The sequence below is a fragment of the Haliaeetus albicilla genome, chromosome 23, assembly GCF_947461875.1.
Source record: "Haliaeetus albicilla chromosome 23, bHalAlb1.1, whole genome shotgun sequence".
In the NCBI taxonomy this organism is placed as follows: domain Eukaryota; kingdom Metazoa; phylum Chordata; class Aves; order Accipitriformes; family Accipitridae; genus Haliaeetus; species Haliaeetus albicilla.
In genome coordinates, this window is record NC_091505.1 from 5,314,194 (window position 1) to 5,334,725 (window position 20,532).

Below are 20,532 nucleotides of genomic sequence, written 5' to 3' on the forward strand. Positions count from 1 at the left end.
ATTTTTTATCTTGAAATAAGATGTTGATCTTAAAAGTTCAGCTAACTTTGTAAGAGTAAGATCTTAAACATAAAATTTGAATTATCTGAATGTGAAACATTCTTTGTTATGGCTTGATCCAAAGTTGGTTTTTTTGTGTGTTTTTTTTTTTCTTTATTTTCCCCCGAAGTTCCCAATTTGCTTTTATTTTCAGCTCAAGTGAAATGTAATTTTTTCTGTGTGGTTTTTCCTTTCTTGTTCTGCCAGTGAACTAAAAAAAAAAATCCACTGTTTACATGGTCCTTCTGGAACTCTTGTATTATAACTTTCAACATGTTTCTTCTAATTTTAGGAAGACTCATAGATCAACAGTCTAACAAACTGGCAAAAGATGAAATGCTGCAGATGATCCGGCATGGAGCCACGCATGTTTTTGCTTCCAAAGATAGTGAGCTGACAGAAGAAGATATAACAACTATTTTAGAAAGAGGTGAAAAGAAGGTTAGAGAACAGTTTTGGATGGAATTTGAAATGTGTCAAACATTAAATCTATATGCACAAAATAGAAATGAAATCTGATTATGTAAATGTATTTTAATGCCCAATTATTACTTTACTATTAGTAAGTATTTTAAAGCTTATGAAAGTTTTGAAGGAGTAGAATTAGTGAGTTATAACTATTTTCAAAGTTCAGACTGTGTGCACCATATCCTAAGCACTGCTTATGTTTCAGGCTTTTAGAAAGATGTAAATTTTATGCCAACAATTCTAATAGATACAAAACCTTTATGGAGCTTTAGTGGGGAATAGGTGGCTCTGTGGAAAAATGAACTACCATTTCAGCTCCAAAGAGCTGGGCATAAATTTCGTTTAAATTTAAAAGTTAAATCATACAGTTGTAGGGCTACATCCCAACATAATAAATTTAGTTTAATGGAAAGTCTTGGAGTCAGATTGTTCAAAATTGAAAAGCACTATGGGCGTCTCTCCTTACAAGAAAAATGGAAGTAAAAGTTTAAAGCAGAAAAAGACATTGAGAATGTTTTAATAATGATGAAAGCTGTTATTTTCAGAAAAGATAAAACAACTTGAGTGAGCCTAAAAGTATCTTCCTGTATTTTTAGACAGCTGAAATGAATGAACGATTGCAGAAAATGGGGGAGAGCTCCTTACGAAATTTCACTATGGACACAGAGATGAGCTTATACAACTTTGAAGGTGAAGATTATAGAGAAAAACAAAAGGTAATTTTTTTTCAGTCTTTAAGACTTTAGTTTAGAGGTGCAAGCATAAACGCCATACTAGAAATGCTATGGCTATAAAGGTTATTTTAGAGAAGTAAGGAGCTACTGAAAAATTCACTAAGTTCTGCAGAAGCATCAATATTTTGATTTTATGTTAAATTAGCTTTCAGCCCCACTGTTTTTCTTCATGGTAAAATCTGATAATATTGCTCAAATTGTATCCTTTCTGCAGCAAAAATACTATGTTGCATCCTACTATACTGCTGCAGTCAGTATTATTTTACTGCCACATAACTGAGGGGGAAAAAACCAGGCCTGATAATGATTTTATATGTGGAACTTGGACTTAAGTCTTTTTTGCAGTGAAGGTTGTAGTCACAACATTAATGCAAACTGTTTGTACAATGATTTACCTAGTTATAGAAGGATCATCCAAACAAAGAGGTATTGCTCAGGGTCCCACAATGTTACCTCTGTGTCTCTGTTTTGTATGGGATGTATAGTCAAGATATCCTTAAGGCCTTATCTGGAATCAGATGTGTGAGCTGTTATTTGTTAACTATTGAATGCCCTTCTAACCCAGGTTTCTTACCAATTTTGAAGAAACATTTAGAAAAATAAAATATTTAATGAGAATAGAGTGGGGGGTGTGCGTATATACATAAGATTCTTTCTTCTGTTGATAATTTCATTACAAGAAGCCAGCTAAATACAGCATAGTCTTCAAATATGCTGTAGTAACTTTCATTCACGTAATTTAGTTAAGATTAATTTGCTGCTAATGGATTTTTTTTTTGCCAATGTTGTAGCTTCTGTAGAGGTTATTCATTGTGATATTTGGAGGAGAAGCAATTCATTCATATCACAAGATATTTTAGAATTCAGAGCCCAGGTCCGCAGTCCTTCCATTATGTTTTGGTAGAAAGAATCATAACCTTACTCAGGTGTCTGAAGTAAGTAGAATACTGTAAAAGGATCTATCCATGCCACCACACTGCCTTACTTGTGTATTATCTTTTATGTGTTAAAATAGGCTATAATTTCTAGCTTATTTTTGAGCTCTGTTGTAGTATCCAAATTGTTGACCACAACACTTAGACTTGCTGTGCGGAAATATGTTCCTCTTTTGCAGTGTCACATTAATCATTATTCTTGTGACTTTAGGAAACCACAGTTAATATTTTTTTATTCTATTCTGCGTGTAGCTGAGCATGATGGAATGGATAGAACCTCCAAAACGAGAACGCAAAGCTAATTATGCAGTTGATGCTTATTTCAGAGAAGCCCTACGTGTTAGTGAACCAAAAGTCCCAAAGGTAAGAATTTGGCAAGTATGGAGGACTTTTTATGTTGTTCTTTTGCTCTTCTTCTCTCCAATGTTGCATCCCCTGCTCTCACCCTATACTGGTAATAAAATGAACATATTTACAAAGTGCTAGGTTGCCACTGCTGCTGAGTTATGGCAGTTTAATTGCACAGAAATCAAGCTTATATAATGTTAATATATTTGTGTATTTTTCAAGGCTCCACGACCTCCAAAACAACCAAATATTCAGGATTTCCAGTTCTTCCCACCACGGTTATTTGAACTTCTGGAAAAAGAAATTCTGTATTATCGTAAGACTATAGGATATAAGGTAATGCTTTTTTTTTTTCCTCTTCAAATTAGTGAAATGTATTTGTATTCCTCTCTGCAGATTTACTGCAACCTCGATAGTAGATAAATAACGTAAATGAGATGGCAACTAAAAAAATATCTTATTCTGGTCTTATTTTTTGAAAAGTGCTTTTCTTATTGTGAAGGAAATGGCTTAAAACCTCTACTACCCTGTTTCTGTTCCACTGCGGAACAGAAAAAGCAATCTGTTATTCCTTCCTTCATTAAAAATTTTATATCTGTGTAGCTTTGTGTTTTGTGGTGGGTTCCTAACAATAAAATAGAGTAGAAAAAAGAAAGACAGTTCTGATGCTTCATATACTTCTCAAAAACAAAAGTGTGATATGTGGTCTAAGGTGGGAAAATAATTTTTGGCTTATATAAGATCACCTTCCAGGGTATGATTTTTTCGTTATAGCTTTTGTATATCTTGTGCAGAAAGTAACTTAAGGTAATATTGAAGTTGACTTGCTGTTGATATGAAGTTATGTAAAGTTACATCAATTTTCCTTGCATTTTGCTGGGAGTTGAAATATTTAAAGGTGTGGAGAAGTCTGGATATATTACTACTACAAAAAGAAAACCATACTACAGACTTTTTTTTCCCTACTATGCCTTAGCTGAATTTCTCTGTCTTCCCTGCTGACATTACTGGACAAGCAGAAAACACAGATTCTGTTTCGATGTTGACTTTCATTACTTGTGCCAGTACTGGCTGAGTAAATCAAATGGATCCCCTACTTCCAGACATGTAACTTATTTTAAAAAGCCCCATGTTTCATGGCAGGTTGCAGCAAGAAGAAATCACGTATAAAATGTGCTGGAGAACATAAACGTGTCATACAAAGCAACGGATGGGAAATCGGTGTTGCAAAAGAGTAGAACTAATATTGGCAAAACATATTTTTAAGAATAAGCAGAAGGTGTCTTTGAATCTAGTTTATAGCAAAAAGAATTTTATGCAGATGGCAGGATAGAATTAAGATAAGAATGAAAGGAATTATAATTAGCTTCAGGAAGGAAACTATTCAATTAATGCTCCAACAAATAAGGATGAGAGAATTGCTAATGTTGACAATATGCATGTAAAAAGAGAGATATTTCAGTCCTGTTAATGAAATCTGTCAGACTAGATAGGTGGAACATGAATACTTGTTATCTTAAAAACTTCGTATGACTGTTTGCTGGTGGTGAAACTGACAGATATGATTAAGTTTGTTCTGCTTTGAAACAGAAGTATAACTTTCCATGTGAAGAGAGTTTTATTAAAACTGAAGATTGCCATAAACAATATCAGAAGGTATCAAATAGGTAGAGACGAAGCTTTATGCGTTAGTCTTAACTTAAACCACCAAAGCCAAAAAAATTTCTTGGCCGGATGTTAAAAACAGCTCTTAACTTCCTTTGCCTTTTGCTGCAGAAATATGTAAGGTCTGCAAAGTCTTTACTGGATACTGATTTCTGACCTGTTTGTGTGCCATGGAATTGTAATACAGAGTTTAAAGGTCACAAACATTAAAGTGGTGTCAGTGTGGAGAGGGGCAGATAAAATGTTGCTAGGCCTTGTTTACATGATGTTGTCTGTCTTGTCCTTACTTTGGCAGTGTGTGCAGAAGTGAGTGTTTCACTGTAGTTATAAAACATTATAAACTGAGGGATTTAAGAGAGCTAATGAATAGTGCCACTGAAAGCAGTGAGCTGTGACAGCTTACACTAGGTGAGGCTCTGCCTCTTACAATATCCTTAAGTCATTGTGTGTAGAAGTGGTGGGTACAGGGCATAACAAAATTTTAACATACATTGGACAAATTCTAGTCCTACTTTTCAGAGGAAGGGTTTAAGCAATAAGATTCAAATCTAGGTAAAATGCATTTGGTAACTGTTGTACAGATCAGTGCTTTAATGTGTAATAGTTGGAAAAAAAGTCTTTTACCATTTACATGTGTTCTACAGTGTTTTTCACTGAATTTTCTTAAAGAAAAAGTGAATAGGATGCTTTTGTTACAGGTGAAGATAAACTTTACATTAAGAACTTGTGAGACAAGAAGGAACAAGCATAGATAAATGACAGTATTTGATACATCAACTTGTCTTGGAGGATGATATTTTCAGTTTTGCAGATACTGATGAAAATATTCTGATAGTTATTTTAAAAAATATTTTTATTACAGTTTGGCTTCTTCAGGGTAGCCAAGGTGTGGGGTGGTGGTGGTTTTTTTTGTTGTTGTTTGGGTCTGGTTTTTTTGTTCTGTGACAACAAATACTTAGTGGGTGTGGACTGTATCAGTCCTTTGAGATCTAATATTATAAATTGCTTATAAATTGTAAACCAAGGTTGATAGAAAAGCATACAGTCTCATTAATAACATTGCTGCACTACTGCTTATTGATACCCTGGATTTTAGGTCCCCAGGAATCCTGACCTCCCAAATGCAGCTCAGGTACAAAAAGAGGAACAAAAGAAGATAGATGAGTCTATGCCTCTGAATACTGAGGAAACTGAAGAGAAAGAAAAGCTGCTAACACAGGTAAAATAAAACCAGCTGAAGTATTTAATCATATTTTTTTTACTGGTATGGAATATAAATACTAATAATGATAAATATACACTGATATTATAGGAAGAAGAAAGCATGCAACATGTAATGATTTTGCTTGGTTTTGCTTTGAGGGACCTTTCCTGTCCTTGAACAAGTTTGTCTTGGTCACCTACTATTTCCTTGCATGTCTACAACGTTTCTGAGGCAAGGACTTGTAGAGTAGATGCACCACCCAGCAATACACGCAGAAATCCAGTTAGTGCATCTACCTCGCATGTTTTTTTTATCAAAACGGGTTTGAATTAGAGAGGACAAGCCTCTATCAACATATACAGTGTTTACAGAAATGTATAAGACGTGTCACATCCATGAATTTTGTCCCAATTGGGTTGTTAGGCATGTTCTTTTATACCGGGACTGAATCCCTGTTTGCTGGCTACTTTCTTGACTTTTTGGACTGTTATCCTACTCAGCAGGCTTATTAAAAGCTAATTGTTAAGGAAAAAGATGTGTCTCAAAAGTAACAGGATTTTTTGATTCAGAAAATTTTCTGTAAAAGAATTGGGCATAGTGTACCGTGAGAAGAAATTTGCAAGGTCACAATTTGACTATTAATTTCACCTGTTTATAGCAGAGGAAGTATTTAAACTGGTGCTGATATGCATGTCAGTACTTCTGTTAATGATTAAAAAGAAATGTTTGTATTGTCTATATTAGACTTGTAAAGATGCTATCTAATTGTGGAGTGAGCTTATTCAGCTGGAGAACTGACAGAGTTCCTTGTAAATGTATTTCTGTGATGAAAGAAACTCAATGCAGTACAAATTCATGTTCAGGCATGTGATTTTCTTGTTTGTTTGTTCTTGATGTTTTCTCCTTTCTCTGTCTTTAAATTGTAATGTCTCATTCTTGGATGATGTTTTTGTGCATTGCATCTCACTTAACTGTTGTTCTGTTTTGGATTCATTTCTTTGGTACATAACAAATTTTGTTTGACAGTGCTATAGAGTTTCCATTTGATTGCATCTTTTTTGGACTAGAGGTTGTTTCTTGACATACTTATGCTTTCATCCAACTGTTTGTCTGGTTCAAGGTTTGTAAACATCTGAAGTAGGAGCTCTTGCTTTAGATACGTTCACTACTCTAAGAACTTGTAATGACACTTGCATTGGTGCACTCTATACTCCTAAGACATTTGTTGCTTGTATCTGCTAAAGTGTGACTTAAATAAAATTACAGTAACCTGTCATTGAGCTTGTTTCTTTGGAGAAATACCATGTTAAAAGTTTAAAAAGAAAGAAAAGTAAAAAGCTCTTACTAATGCATGTGGAATCACGCACAAAAATAACTCTTTAGACTTTGATGATTCAATAATAAATCCTGGTTAATGCAAGTTTATGGAAATCCTGAAAGACTATTAACCACTGTAACTGTGACATTGTGGAGGCTTTGCCAGTTGGAGCAGATGGTACGTACATAGGACAAAATTTTGCAAAATGTTTCCCTTCTACCTAGTAATGCCTTCTTGATCTCTTGCTGCTTACAGGGTTTTACAAACTGGAATAAAAGAGATTTTAACCAATTTATTAAAGCTAATGAGAAATATGGTCGTGACGATATAGACAATATTGCCCGTGAAGTGGAAGGAAAGTCACCTGAGGAGGTCATTGAGTATTCAGGTTTGTGATATTTTGAAATGTATTTCTTAATCACGTGATATCACCATCATTTTTGCTACGTGTTCTTTTAAAATTACAAGACATAGAACTTGGATGTGTAGAAGAATAATTTTTTTAAAAAAGTAGATGATGGTTCTTCTCAGAAGACTTAATTCTGTTTAAAAAGATTGAATTTGCAGTGTATAAATAGGCATTCAGCTGCCCTTATCCCTCCTTAGTCAAAATTTAGAACTTGGCATAGTTAATATACATTGATAACATGGTCTTGTGGAATCATCAAGTTCCCTTATAGTGGCAACATGATTCTTTATGCTGTGAGTATATCTGTTGTTTTAGCTAGTACACTGTATCTTTATTTTTTGTATTTATACAATGCCCTTTAATTTGTACAGGAGTCTTCCTCTTTCATCCTTGGATTTAATTTTACTAAAACCCTTCATAAAATTGAACTTTGCAATGTTCTTCCTATAGCTTAAAAGGAAGAGCGCCACCAGAGTTCCCTTCAAAGTGTTGCATTTATTTTGGGTTAGCAAAAAGATGTCACTGGAGAAGCTACAACTTACTAGCTTTTATAACAGATAGACTAAGTAGTCTCTGACCTTAGAGATAGCTAGTGAAAACTGAAATATGAATGTTTCGTGGCTGGACTAGCAGCTCTATCCTGCTTCACCATTGTTACAAAAAGCTATCCTCAAAAGTAATTTTTTCAGTTTTACATGATTACAGTTAATTATGTTGAATGTTAACTTTGCTACAGTTGTTACTAAACCTTTGCTTACAGTTAACTTTTAAAGACATTGAATAAAGTGTCTGTGCAAGTTTATTTCTTGGATAGCGTAGTAAAAGGGAGAGTATTATCAAATCTTTGAAGATTTAACGGAACCACAAACTGCATTCCTTTTTTTTTTTTTTTGCTGGAGTGCCTCAGCTGAGTAAAGTAGTAAGAGTAGAAGAAAATATTTTATTTTACAAAATATGTTTTGCATTTTTAGCTGTTTTCTGGGAACGTTGTAATGAACTACAGGACATTGAGAGGATTATGGCTCAAATTGAACGAGGAGAGGCACGAATTCAACGGAGAATCAGTATCAAGAAAGCCCTCGATGCCAAAGTAATCGTCGCAGGTTTTTTGTTTTCTGTAGCTGACTTCTTCCAAATCCCTTCAGAAAAGGAATAGTTGAGTGTGGGAGTGCTATATATATATATAGCACATGTAGTATACCATGTAACAGTAATCTACACTAATATGTAATAATTCCTTGATGTAATATTGTAAGTTTAATAGTCCTTATTTTTTATTTTGCATTTAGATTGCAAGGTATAAAGCACCTTTTCATCAGTTGCGTATTCAATATGGAACAAACAAAGGGAAAAATTACACAGAAGAGGAAGACAGATTTTTGATATGCATGTTACACAAGATGGGCTTTGACAAAGAAAATGTGTACGAGGAACTAAGGCAGTGTGTGCGCAATGCTCCTCAGTTCAGATTTGACTGGTTTATCAAATCTAGAACTGCAATGGTAGGTATCAGTTACATGGACTAAGTTGCCATATGAAGTATCTTGTTCCTTTTTTTAAAGCACCATCCCATAAAATTTGGATTTGTGCCAGAATATTGGAGTCTAGGAGACAAATGCTGAAAGAATAACTTCAGTTTTTATTTTCGTTTATAGTTTTTAATACAATAACCTTTTCCCTTAGTACAGCAAACACCACAATACAGCTGAAACAAACAGATTAGAAAACCTGCCTAGCTGAAGTCCCATGTTACCCGAAGGGATTAATGCAAGAGGTAGACTATACTTACAAATATCCTTGTTACTTTTATTGCAAACTAAAAGTTTTACCAAACAATGTCTCTTAAAATATGATTGCTTTTCAGAATTATTGGACAATATTAAAGATTGAAAACATCTGAAATATATACTGGGAGAAGAGAACAGCTTTCCTAACATTGGTACTTAATTTCTAAAAGCATGAGGAAATTTAGTGATTCATGTAAGAATTAATCATTGAAGCAATTGGTTTAAAATGCCCTTTGTAGTTGTGAATAAGTTGTGAATATCACATGCAAGTGCTTAAATTTTTTTTTAGTTACACTTTTCTGAAGATTTTGTTCATACTTAGAGAATATAATACAAGTTTGATAGCAAGTAGGCTAGTACTCTGAATTTCAGCTGGTTTTTTTCCTTTCTCTGAAGAGCTGAGTAATTCTTTTTTAATTTAGTCATTAAGTGGGAACTGATAACACTAACAGAAGCTTTGGTAGTTGCAAATAATAGGCTGTGTAGGTACCAACCTTAGAATATGGGACTCTTAATGATAAAAAGCTGTTAGCTCTGCCCTGGAATTTTTGCACAGGTCTCCCCTGATTCAGTTCTTTTTTCTTATGAGTAAAATTTGTAAGTCTGTGCACCTTATTTAAGAAACACACACATGCATTTTCATGTGAACATATTTATATGGGAAAAATGTACTTCAAAATTTTTTTTATAATACGGAAATAACTTCATCTTACTCATTTGCAGTGAGCGAGAGCTGGAACTTTTTTTTTTGTCTGATTGAATACAAAACCATATTGGTCATGGCTGATACGAAAGAGTGGAGCACACTGTCCCTTATACAGCTGTCATAGATTGTCCCCATTGTCTCGTAAGCAAATTTCTAATTGAATGCTATGCTGCAGTCATGTAACTTAAATGTCATTTTGTATGCAAATCTGGAGTTTTTTTGTAGTTTAGTCTAGCAATTGCAGAACCACTCTGCGTTATTGTTTACTGTCTTCATTTCCTGGCCTCTGGGTTTGTTTATAAAATGTTCTTCCAGAGTTCTGGGTACTGTACTAAGAATAAATAAAACATAAGATAAAATATTTAAAATGTATATTTGAACAGGTGGGAATATTTGCTTTTCCCAGTACTACTTATAATTATGCAATACAATTTGTACTTGATATTTCAGCAATTAAAGTGTTTCTGGATAGTGCAGCAGTTAGCCCTTAATTAAAAAGAATTAGAAGCTTTACTTGCTAAAATGTCTGAAGAAATACCAGATTTTAAAATTATGTCCATGAAGAGAGAAACCTCCAATATTTAGTCGAGTATGAAGTTTCTTGTAAGTTGTCTATGAAGGAATCCATTTAAGTAAATCATAGAAACGGGTACTAGAAATTAAAAATGTAGCTCAACACTTAATATTAGTTGACGTATAGTGAAGTCAAGGGTAGAGTTAAATATTCAGTTTAAATCTTCTTGCAGATCCTTATGTTCAGTATAATTTTCTTTTTAAAGGGGATAGGAATCATTTGCTAAAGTGTAGAAATATGTTCTGTGGCATCTAATGCTGAAATTGAGGCACTGAGAATGTAGTGAATCTTTTGGCTTATGTTTTCTCTTAAAATTCTATCCTTTAATATTAATATTTTTAGTTTTTCTGCTATTACACACTTGAAAAAGAATAGTATGAAAATACAAAGCTAAAGTAATCTTTCACTTTCAACATGTGTTTAATTTTCTTAAGTGTTTTAAATTGTCATGATATGTATAGTTTAGTAATTTATAACTGCCAATCGCTGATATATTTTATGTATTCAAATATCCTGAGATTTGTGGAAGTATTAATTTCTATGGGTCTATTTTGCACTAGGTTAGTAATTTTTATGAAGAAGTGTGCTGGAAAGTCAATTGATACTAAGGATAGTGAACCAAGTATAATTACAAATCTTTATAAATGCGTAAATAATAAGTTCAGTGAAAGTGGATAAAGCTTCTTAGAATACTAAAACTCACATGTGATCATTCAAACTGATAGGAAACAAGATAGAAAGGGTGGCATAATTCTGAAAAGGACTTATCAGGCTCTTCGAGAAAACTTTGTGTTCTACTAACCACTAGATGTCTCTTGGATTCCGTATAAATAGCTAATTTCTCTTCCATGTTCTCATTTGTTTCTTCTTCTGAAGATTTCTCTTTGGAAAACAAAAATTCTGCTTCATCTATTTATTCCAAACTCAAATGGTTTACCCAAAATGTAAGTTTTTAAAGAGGTTGAGAGTGCCTAAAATTGTATTTATTTTATTTTTTTTTAACTCGGCACGGAGGTTTAAATTTATAGGTTTAGTTGTTATTGTTCTTTTATTTCTGTCCATGCAGGAAGAATGCAAAATATCATGGCCACAGTGAATCATGTGTTTGTTTTCTGAAGTCATAAATTATGCATATTCTCTTTTACCTTTTTGCAAACCCTACCCAGTATAAGACAAATAACTCCTTTGTAAATACAGGAATATACGGTCCTGTTGACAGAGCTTAGGACTACTTTCACTCCCAAGTCAGCATCTCTGGCTTCAGTCATGCAGAAGGTGATGGTTCAGTGCTCCCATCTTATTTATTGCAATACTAGTCTTTATAGCTATGAAGGGGTGAGCAAAGTACATCTTCTCTCTTTCCATTCTAAAGAGAAAAGTATCAGGCCACACTGAATAAAATCTCTTCTCTAAAGGTGCAAGGCATTTTAAACTCTTAAGTGTATTTTTATAGTAATAAAATGGAATGGATCAGTCCATATTGAGATTTCAGTAGCTCAGTGTAGGATTAATCACGCAGATTCTTTCTGATGGTAGGCGTAGAAGAAACCTGTGTGCATGTCATATCTTATTGTCAACTATTTCTGTGATTCTCCACAGAAAATTTTTTTGAGTCCATGCTCTGTCCATAGCATGTCGTTCTGGAGTAGTAGTCCATCTGGATAGTCTAACCATGGACCTGCACACTTTAATAAATGTATGTATTTATGCAAGCATTTTTCCCCAGGAAAGAGGAGGATTTTTCTTAGTGTCTTAGGCAAATGGATCAAGGTTATTTCTTAGTCCTTTCTGATTAATTGCTTGTTTTGAATTTAACACAAACTAGTTTCTCATATACTAGAAAAGATCTAGCTGACAGATGACAGCTTGCCATCAGTCTTTACCTACAGCTCCTAAGTCTGACTGCAATGTACCCAAATTTAAATGATGTACAATGTTTCTGACATATTGACAATCATCTTTCTACTTCAGTCTTTTATCATTTCTATTCGTCTATAGAGTGTAGGTTTTGGGGATAGAGCCTCTCTTTGGTTCTATGTTTGGGGATGCAATGTATGTTGGGATGGCTTACACTCAAGTTTTAAAAACTGTTGTGTGGGTAGAATTTCTGGGCTTTTATTGGTTGAAGTGAGAATATTTTAGCTCCAGCAGGACTGTCACATTCCAGGGTACAAGCATGGTGCCCTAATTTGTGGTTAAACCTGTGCTGGGATGTAGGCTTACTTTTACATAGATGTGGTAGAAATGACTCTTACTATACTGTGTTTGCAAAACTACATGGATGAGACTGGAATGTTTCCAGCAGAGAGTTGAAAAGAAAGAAGAAATTTTTTTTTCTTTTTGGTGTTAAAAACAATAATCATGTGGTGGCAGGATTCTCTGCATCCATTCTGAATTACACAGCTTTTACCCAAGGCCATGGAGCACCTTTCATGGAAACTGTGGAACTTAAGGAATGTGGTTAAGCTTGAGGGTATTAATGTCTCAAAGATGAGTCATATGCTTTACTGTTTCAGAACGTTCAGGATCAAGACAGTGTGCAGGCTGCATCGTTTTCCATCATGTAACATGATGGCTGAGGCAATATACAGGTTACAGATGCTGAGAAAATAGAGACTAATTCCTGGGCAAAAAGGTCACCTGTTCACTTCATTGCAAATAGACCAGTTGTAGGTTAAGATTTATGCTACTAGGTAATTCTAGGATAGCTTGTGGTTCAACAATTGCTTCCTTGAATTTAATAGAGACAAGACATATTTTTCCAGCTTTTTTTTCTGCAGAAGAAAGTTTCCTGCTTTGAGTTGGAAAGAAAAGCCCATGGAATCACTGTTCTCAATATACATAGAACATACTGAATAATTATAATAAAAATGAGTACTATTATGTATTTGGTAAGAGATCTTTTTTTTCGATATGAGATACAAGAAACTGTCCCAGTTAACCAAGTTCTGTTAACCAAACCAGCTGTTAACTGCAATGCAGATAGTTTTAGAGTTGTATTGGAAATATTTTTTAATGTATAAATGATCTTATGGTATTTAAACTTGATCATTTTCAGATGGCTTGGAAGTCTTGATGCTAAAAGTATTTAGGGCCTACTACCTTTTGGGTGCTGTTTGACTAAAAATACAACAGTGAGTTCATGGTTTAAGACTGGATAGATTTTTTCCAGTTTGGAGCTCTACAGTGTCTTATCACAAAAAATTAAGTCTTTGTGCCACAGAAAAGTATTGCTTAAGGTAGCTTTGATTCCTTTTCTCTCTGCTTTAAAGATATGCTTGAAGACCTGTTTTTCTAAATTCTGGCGTAGTATGCTGGCAGGCTATAATTCGCTTCATCTAGACAAGATGAAAGATCAGATCACTCTTTAGGGGTTTCGGTTTAGAAGATACAGACAATCCTGAAAACTCCTTGTCAGGAAGTTGAGTATTTCGGTAAATCTCTCTCTGTTTATAAAGAAGGTTACACTAAGGTAAAGACAGATGAAAAATAACTAAGCTAATCTTATTAGTACGTGAATATTGAATGTTTTTGGAAAACTTAAGTACTTTGGAATTCAAGAATTTTGAACATATTTATGTAAATGAGAGAATTTGTGTAATTTATTTAGAGAATCTGATGTTTTCTGTTTCCTTAGGAATTTCAGAGACGCTGCAATACTCTCATATCATTAATAGAAAAAGAAAATATGGAAATTGAGGAAAAAGAAAGAGCTGAAAAGAAGAAAAGAGGAGCAAAAGTTACAGCAGTATGTTTAGCAGCACTTACGTTACTTCTAGTGGGGCAGAATTCAATTATATTTTGTTACAAAATGAAAAAGATATTAGAACAACCAGTGGCTACAATTATAAATCATTAGTTGAGAGATTAAACTGAAATATTTGTCTATTCACAGCTCTCCTAGATTTTATGTAGGTATTCCCAATTCATAGTATTTTGGGGCTATTTTTTTTTTTTTGAGAAGAGTCTTTAGTTTAAGTAGCAGAGGAAGACTCTTCTTAAGAAAACGTAGCACTGCCCTCTTTCTATCTACATATTTACATCATATGTTTCCTTTAATCTCAGATTGCTATTCCTCCCCTACATAGTAGTTCCTAGAGGAAGAAATAAGTGCTGCTTTTATTTTGAAAAGTTGTCATCTTTAGAACAGAATTGTGTATAAGTCAAGGTCCCGATCTTTTCATCCAATTCATGGTATGTGTGGCACCTGTACCATTGAGACCATGTAATGATTTCAAGAAGATAAAAAGGGTAGCAGAATTAAGTGTTTAAATCTGGGATTTTTGTTTGCCCTTCCATTACATCCTACAAAGGCGAACTGAAATATATAATACATTAAAGTCACTTATCTTCTTTTTGAATAGTCATGTACTTCAATTGTGTGTTGTTTTTTGTGGTTGGTTTTTTTTTGGGTGGTGATTTTTTTGGTGTGTTGGTTTTTTTTTTTTGTTTTGCTATAACACTACCATTTCATTGAATTTATAACTTTTTTTTCCCCCCTTTTTAGTCACAGAAGAGAAAAGCAGATGTGGCTACTGAGAACTCTGGAAAAAAAGATGCTAAGAAAGTGAAGTCGTGAACCTGAAAACTGAACGCTAAATGTAAAACTGCCACTTTCTTCTCTCCATCTACGAGTATTAATTGCCAACTTCTTTGTACTCATGGTACTCTCCCCCAAATCCAATGGTTTAATTTTGCAGATTTTGTATACTTTACAATGTCTTTCTTTACCTAAAATGTGTAGCTTTATATCTTATGCATTCCAGTATTTTTGTGTACTGTATTTTGTGAGTTTCATGTCTTTGGCAAAATTCACTCAGTCCTTGTTTTTTTGAAGCTTGTGCTGAGGTTTTAGCTTTTATATGTTTTATATGCTGCTGCTTTGAAAGAAAACCTAGATTCTATAGTTGTATTATTGTTGTTTCCTATTTTAAATTTATATGGCTGTTGGAAAATAAACTGACCTAATTATTTGAAGAGAAATATACTTCACCTTTGTTTTCCCTACCCTCTCCCTTTTTTGCATAGCTACGTTTAGAGTGAATGTTAAGGTTTGTATAATTGTGCCTTCATCATTGATCAAATTTTTTTTCAGAGGAGTACTTAGATAGGATCAGGAGCATGACAGAACAAAAAAAAAATCTAATTAGACTGACATCCTTTTTTTGCTGTCAGCATTAAATTGACATTTTTCTCTGAAATGTTCAGAAGGAAAGCCAACAAATACGTATACTTTTTTTTTCTTTGTCACTGGTTTCTGCTGGGCTTCATACATGCTTAAACACAGGGTGAGGTGTTTTTCAGAATGACCTCTAGATGAAAACTTTTCTATGCCTAATAAACTGAAGTAGTCAACTAACAGCTTCTTTTTTAAGTAACAAACAAAATAATTCAGCTTCTTGTTGGTAGGCTCCTCAGCTATGCTGCCTTGTGCTAAAAGATCTTTGTTGCTCACATTATCTCTGTTAACTTTCTGCTTTTACCTTTGAATCCATATGTCAGTCAGAAGCAATGGGGATATGTTATGGAGTGCTCCTTTTTAGTATTTCTATTTTAATGAAGGGATGAAAGTATTGGATGTATGACTTTTTTTCACTTTGCAAGAATGGCCTTTATTAAGCAGGTTCATAGTTTCTGCTCACCTTGGAGTCTCTGCCTTTCCCAGATCAGTAGAACAGTGACTGTGACATCTAATGTTTTACTTTCATCTTCTCTCTCTGATCTGGTGTTTAGTATGGACCTTGCTACAGTGAGACATGCCCTCATAATGTCAAGTCTAGATTAATGCAGTGTGCTTTACATGGTACTTCCCTTGAAGACTACTTGTAAATTTCTTCTAGTGCAGTTTGCTTCCTTCTGTGGTTTGAGGTGTTTTAAGAAGAAAAAAACTCTGAACTCTTTGTATTTCATGCTTTACATTGGCTACCTTCTGTATTTGTAAAATTCAGGACTTTATAAAAAGTTCTTGAGTCTTAGGACAGAGTTCTTCCCATATTCTTTTATGTTATTTAAAATATATTGGAATGTATTTGAAGTTTTCTGGGATTAATCTCTGTAAGCTTGACGAGTAATTTCTAGCCTTTCTTGATAGTCTGTGTTTAAGGTTTGGGGCAAAATGGGTGTGATGACTGGGTTGAGCATTTTGATAGACTAATAATTTGATTTCTTATTTTAGAATGGAGCTTTTATTTGGGGACCAAGTTATTAATTATTTCACTGGGCTTTTATTTGTAAGACTTGTTGTGTAAAAAAAAAAGGGTATTCATCTGTTGAGATTCATCTGATGAGTTGAGAGCTACATCTAATAATGATGGGGCACTACTTTCAGACAGAAGGTTAGTGATGGGTGACAATGCATGCTTTTAAGTGAGTATGCAACCCAGATGGGATAGGTCTGCTCAGAAAAGAAGGATGTCTTTTCAAATAGTATTTTTGGTATTAGAGTAGTTGACATCCTGCTTTATCCTTGGGAGAAGGACATCCTGTGTAATTATGGGCTGGAAAAAGTCTGAGCGGCTACATACATATATAATTACAAATCCCTGGAGCATTGCTATTAACAGAGAGAGGAAGATGCCTTATTTACATTTGCTTCTTGGCTCCTGTGTCACTCAGTAAGTTTATGAAATTATAAAAACAAATAAAAAGAGGAGGGAAATAAAGGCTGAAAGAGCCAATTGAATTTTTATTGAATTACATGCCTAGGCCTAGATCTTATTCCATTGCTCCCTATTTAGCATCGGGTGAATATTTTAATGTTTTAAGTCTTGAAATACGTGTATTCTGGTTTTGTTTATTGTAGATTAGCTTTGTTTGACTCGCATGTTTTTGTGTATCCAGTTTCTCTGTGTTGCAAAGTGTATGGAAAGTCTTAAAATGGTAATATCTCAACTTGTTCTTTCATGCAGATTTCTTAGTTTGAGTTACTACTTGAGTTAATGTTCACTTTTTTCCTCCTTCAATGATATGATATACTAGCTATATAGCAAAAGATCATGCAATTGTTCTTCCAGATATTATCCTCTTGATCAGACAGCTTCTCTGAAGAATGATAGATGCTCCCAGGAACTATCTGTTACCTCTTACAGTCTGTAGTTCCTAGTTAAACTGAACGTGCTGTTGAACAACAGTCCTTGAGAGCACTTGTACACTATATACTAGTTCCTCAGCATATTGAGTCTTCCCATCCATCATGTCCCACAGTGATAACTAAAGAAAATTGCTAACAGCTGCTGGTCAGGATTAAAGTAAAATGGATCTTTCTTTTCCTTTTTCATTCTTCTAGTTGCAGATATACACACAGTATGTGCCTAGCAGTATCTAAATGATATGCTGCTGTGACTCAAAATTAGATGGACTGAAATAAAGCAGTCTTCCTACTTTTAACTACTGTTTTCTTAGGTGAGGAATACTGCTTGTAAGAAATTTGTAAGCACTGAATGTAATGTGATACAAAACTTCTGAAAAATCTGGGCCTTTAGGCAATATGATAGTTGCCAAAAAAATTAGAAGATAATAAATTATTTTCAAAATTTGATGTTTCCTTTTGAGTAGGCAACTAAAATTTGATTGTGTTAACATTAGGCTTGACGAAAGAAAAAGTAGTCATCTAGCTCCTTTTACACATCAGGCAGTGCATGTAACACCGTGGGAGAGGTCACAACAGTTGTGTTCTTATTCATATCACATATTCATTGCTTTCAAATTATCAGTCCTTTTGTTTTTGAGTTATGTTAGTGATGACAATAAAAAGTCACACAGCTGACCATCTTCATTATATTTAATTTCAATGTATTATAATGACATAGAGAAGGAATGAAGCTTTCTCCCTGCTGGTAGTATTAGACCATCTTTAGATACTGTTTGCACAAGTAGCATTACTATACTAAAATATTAAGTAAGAATTTTTTCTTGTAGATTAGCATTGCTTGTTTGATTTAGTGCTAATGCTGGTTACGGTTTAAAAAAAAAATCCAGCTTTTGCTCTTTGAGATCATAAGCAAGGGGTACAGTATATGGAAATTATTCAGAATCTTTCTAAATGCCTGATGGAAGTAACTGCCGTTATGCAACTGCTGCAGTGCCTGCAGTTCCTGCTATGCACTGCTGTGATTCAGGCACTCTGTGCATGCCTCTTCCCCAGGTTCAGTGGAGGGGCTAAGTACTTTCAGTGATCATACATTAATGCCAAAGCTAAAAAATGTGGGCCTTATGGGTTGAAAAAGCATATGGAATTTTGCAGTCAGCAGCGGTTTATGTGAAATGTAAAATGACACGGTTGGGGCAGGCACTGGCACTTCTGATGTTGGAAGGGATTGATCACTGACTGTAGTTCTGATCTGGTTAAGATAGCTTGACAGCTGTTACGTTTTACTTAAGTTTATCTAGTCTGTGTACTTAGCTTCAAGCATGTATGTAAATGCTTTGGTGAGTCAGTTATGATGTTTGGTATGTTCTTTTTCTGAAAGAGTTAAAGTTGAACTTGGTTTGCATATTTTGAAATGTAATGTACTCTTTAATTGCATTTGCATGATATCCATCCTTTCATAAGAGCCTTAATAGGAGTAATATTTGCTGCCTCAAAGATATGTCTACATTGTGTTGTTGAAAGATAACTTCTGAACTTTTTCAAATTGAGATTTGTTTCTTAAGTTGTACATATATGAAAATAAAAATTAATATGAACCTGAAGTCTTCTGGTAATTATGCTTCTGGTACAGATGGGCCCATGCACTTGGATACTGTTCAAAGTAGTTTGATTTGTTTTTGTTCCTCTTGTACCTCTCATAACCTTCAGGCTATGGTAGCTGAATGTAAGGGGGGTGTGTGTGGCTGTTCCACATCTGCTTTCAAACTTTCTAATTTCCTGTAACCTAAAGTAAAATAATAGTAGTGCTTGTATTTTTGTGACAGCCTTGCCTGTGTTGTCTCTTAGTACAGTATGATACAATGTATGTTGATCCTGTATTAAAGTATATTACTGTTTTTCTGTTACTCCATACCTCTGGTGTGTTACTAAAATTAAATACTTTGGAGCTTAAGTCTAGGAGATGTAGAATGGTAGGGACCAGGATTTTTCTCATTGCAGCTGTTGATCACTAGCAGACATATTAGATATTCTGCTCGGACAGGTGCATGCTCTAAATGAATGGTCGATTCTCCACTTTTTTTCTCAGGATGACCCTGTAGAAAAAACAGGAGAGACAGTAAGGAGCTCCAGAAGACCAGTTTATCCTGGCATTGGCTGGTAGCAATTCTGTCTGCTTCAACGTGACTTTTGATAGACCTCACTCTTTGTCAGGTGAGGCACCTAAACCAGGAAGAAGGAGCTGGGGTTAGAGATGTGGACTGCCTTATGTTTTCCTTGGTAGCATGCCAAAACAATTGTTGGGTTCGCTACAAGAACTGTAGTTCTTCCAGGTAGCTTTGGTTAGTGCCAGGCCGAGCATGAGCCCAGAGCTAGTTTCTACTTCTTATTTATTTTCTATGGCAGTCTACCAGCACTAAAATCTACTGTTTTCAAGATTTTCTTGGAAGCAGCACCCGTGAACTCTTCTGGAGAAGATGCTCTGTTCAAACTTCAGGACTTTTAATGGGAACAGTGATCCTGTCTGCAGAGCTACTCAGTAGCTGTGGAGTTTGCAGCAGAGTGTGGTATTGTCATGTGCTGATAGTTCTCGCTGTATGCTCTTAGTGGTTTTGGGAAGGTCAGGCTATAGACACCTTTTTCAGGGAACAGACCTTTTTATTTCTACATGACAGTTTCTTGCCATAAGGAAACAGGCTGAAAAGTCATCTTCATTTATCTTCTTATTTATTAATTAGGTGGACACTGCTGAAGGCCACAAAATCTTAAATTCCACTCAGCAGTTTGGTAAATGGCATTCATTATGTGTCTTCTTTCTCTAGCTTAACAGGTAGATACTCCTCAGGAGACCACAGTGAGGGTTTAGAGTCCAGCAAGGCTTCTGCTATTTGTCTTTCCTTAGAACTATTGCTTTCACGTTTTCTTAAGATGGCCTTCTGAATTTCTAGATACCTTGATTCTCATGTCTTTATTCCTTCAGTTTTTTTTGTGGTTTTCGGTTGGTTTTTTTGTTTGTTTGTTTTCCCCTTTTATTTTGTCATTTCTGCTCAGGAAAAGAAAGTGCTACACTGAGTGTAACTCAGTACTGTTGAGTATTTCAAATTATTAAAATAATCTTGAGGATGATAGTCCTTAGACTTATAAATTTGTAGTTGAGATTTTGTGAAGATAGTGCAAACGGTGTTGCACACTGGTGGTTTATGAATTTCATGGAACTTTTACAAATGTCCAAGGATATATCCATACTGTTAGCAGTCA

General features: G+C 34.6%; 1 protein-coding gene and 1 long non-coding RNA gene across 10 annotated transcripts in view; both read left to right on the top strand.

Annotated features, from left to right (window-relative positions):
• Nucleotides 1–18,878, top strand: part of SMARCA1 (SNF2 related chromatin remodeling ATPase 1) — a 36,670-nt gene extending 17,792 nt beyond the window's left edge. For 3 of the 6 annotated variants that reach the window (XM_069811002.1, XM_069811003.1, XM_069811006.1), the window contains 10 exons: nt 332–480; nt 1,104–1,223; nt 2,429–2,539; nt 2,747–2,860; nt 5,286–5,408; nt 6,967–7,099; nt 8,092–8,210; nt 8,410–8,622; nt 13,825–13,935; nt 14,695–18,878. In XM_069811002.1, the coding sequence (XP_069667103.1) occupies nt 332–480; nt 1,104–1,223; nt 2,429–2,539; nt 2,747–2,860; nt 5,286–5,408; nt 6,967–7,099; nt 8,092–8,210; nt 8,410–8,622; nt 13,825–13,935; nt 14,695–14,766 (1,265 nt within the window). In that variant the 3' untranslated portion in view covers nt 14,767–18,878. Of the gene's footprint in view, nt 1–331; nt 481–1,103; nt 1,224–2,428; nt 2,540–2,746; nt 2,861–5,285; nt 5,409–6,966; nt 7,100–8,091; nt 8,211–8,409; nt 8,623–8,803; nt 13,936–14,694 lie in introns of those variants that run through there. The other 3 variants (XR_011329461.1, XM_069811005.1, XM_069811004.1) reach the window with 3 other exon arrangements.
• Nucleotides 18,879–19,298: 420 nt separating this feature from the next.
• Nucleotides 19,299–20,532, top strand: part of LOC104322675 (uncharacterized) — a 29,777-nt gene continuing 28,543 nt past the window's right edge. For all 4 annotated transcript variants that reach the window (XR_011329462.1, XR_011329465.1, XR_011329463.1 and 1 more), the window contains exon 1: nt 19,299–19,488. This is a non-coding gene — a long non-coding RNA (uncharacterized lncRNA). The remainder of the gene's footprint in view (nt 19,489–20,532) is intronic.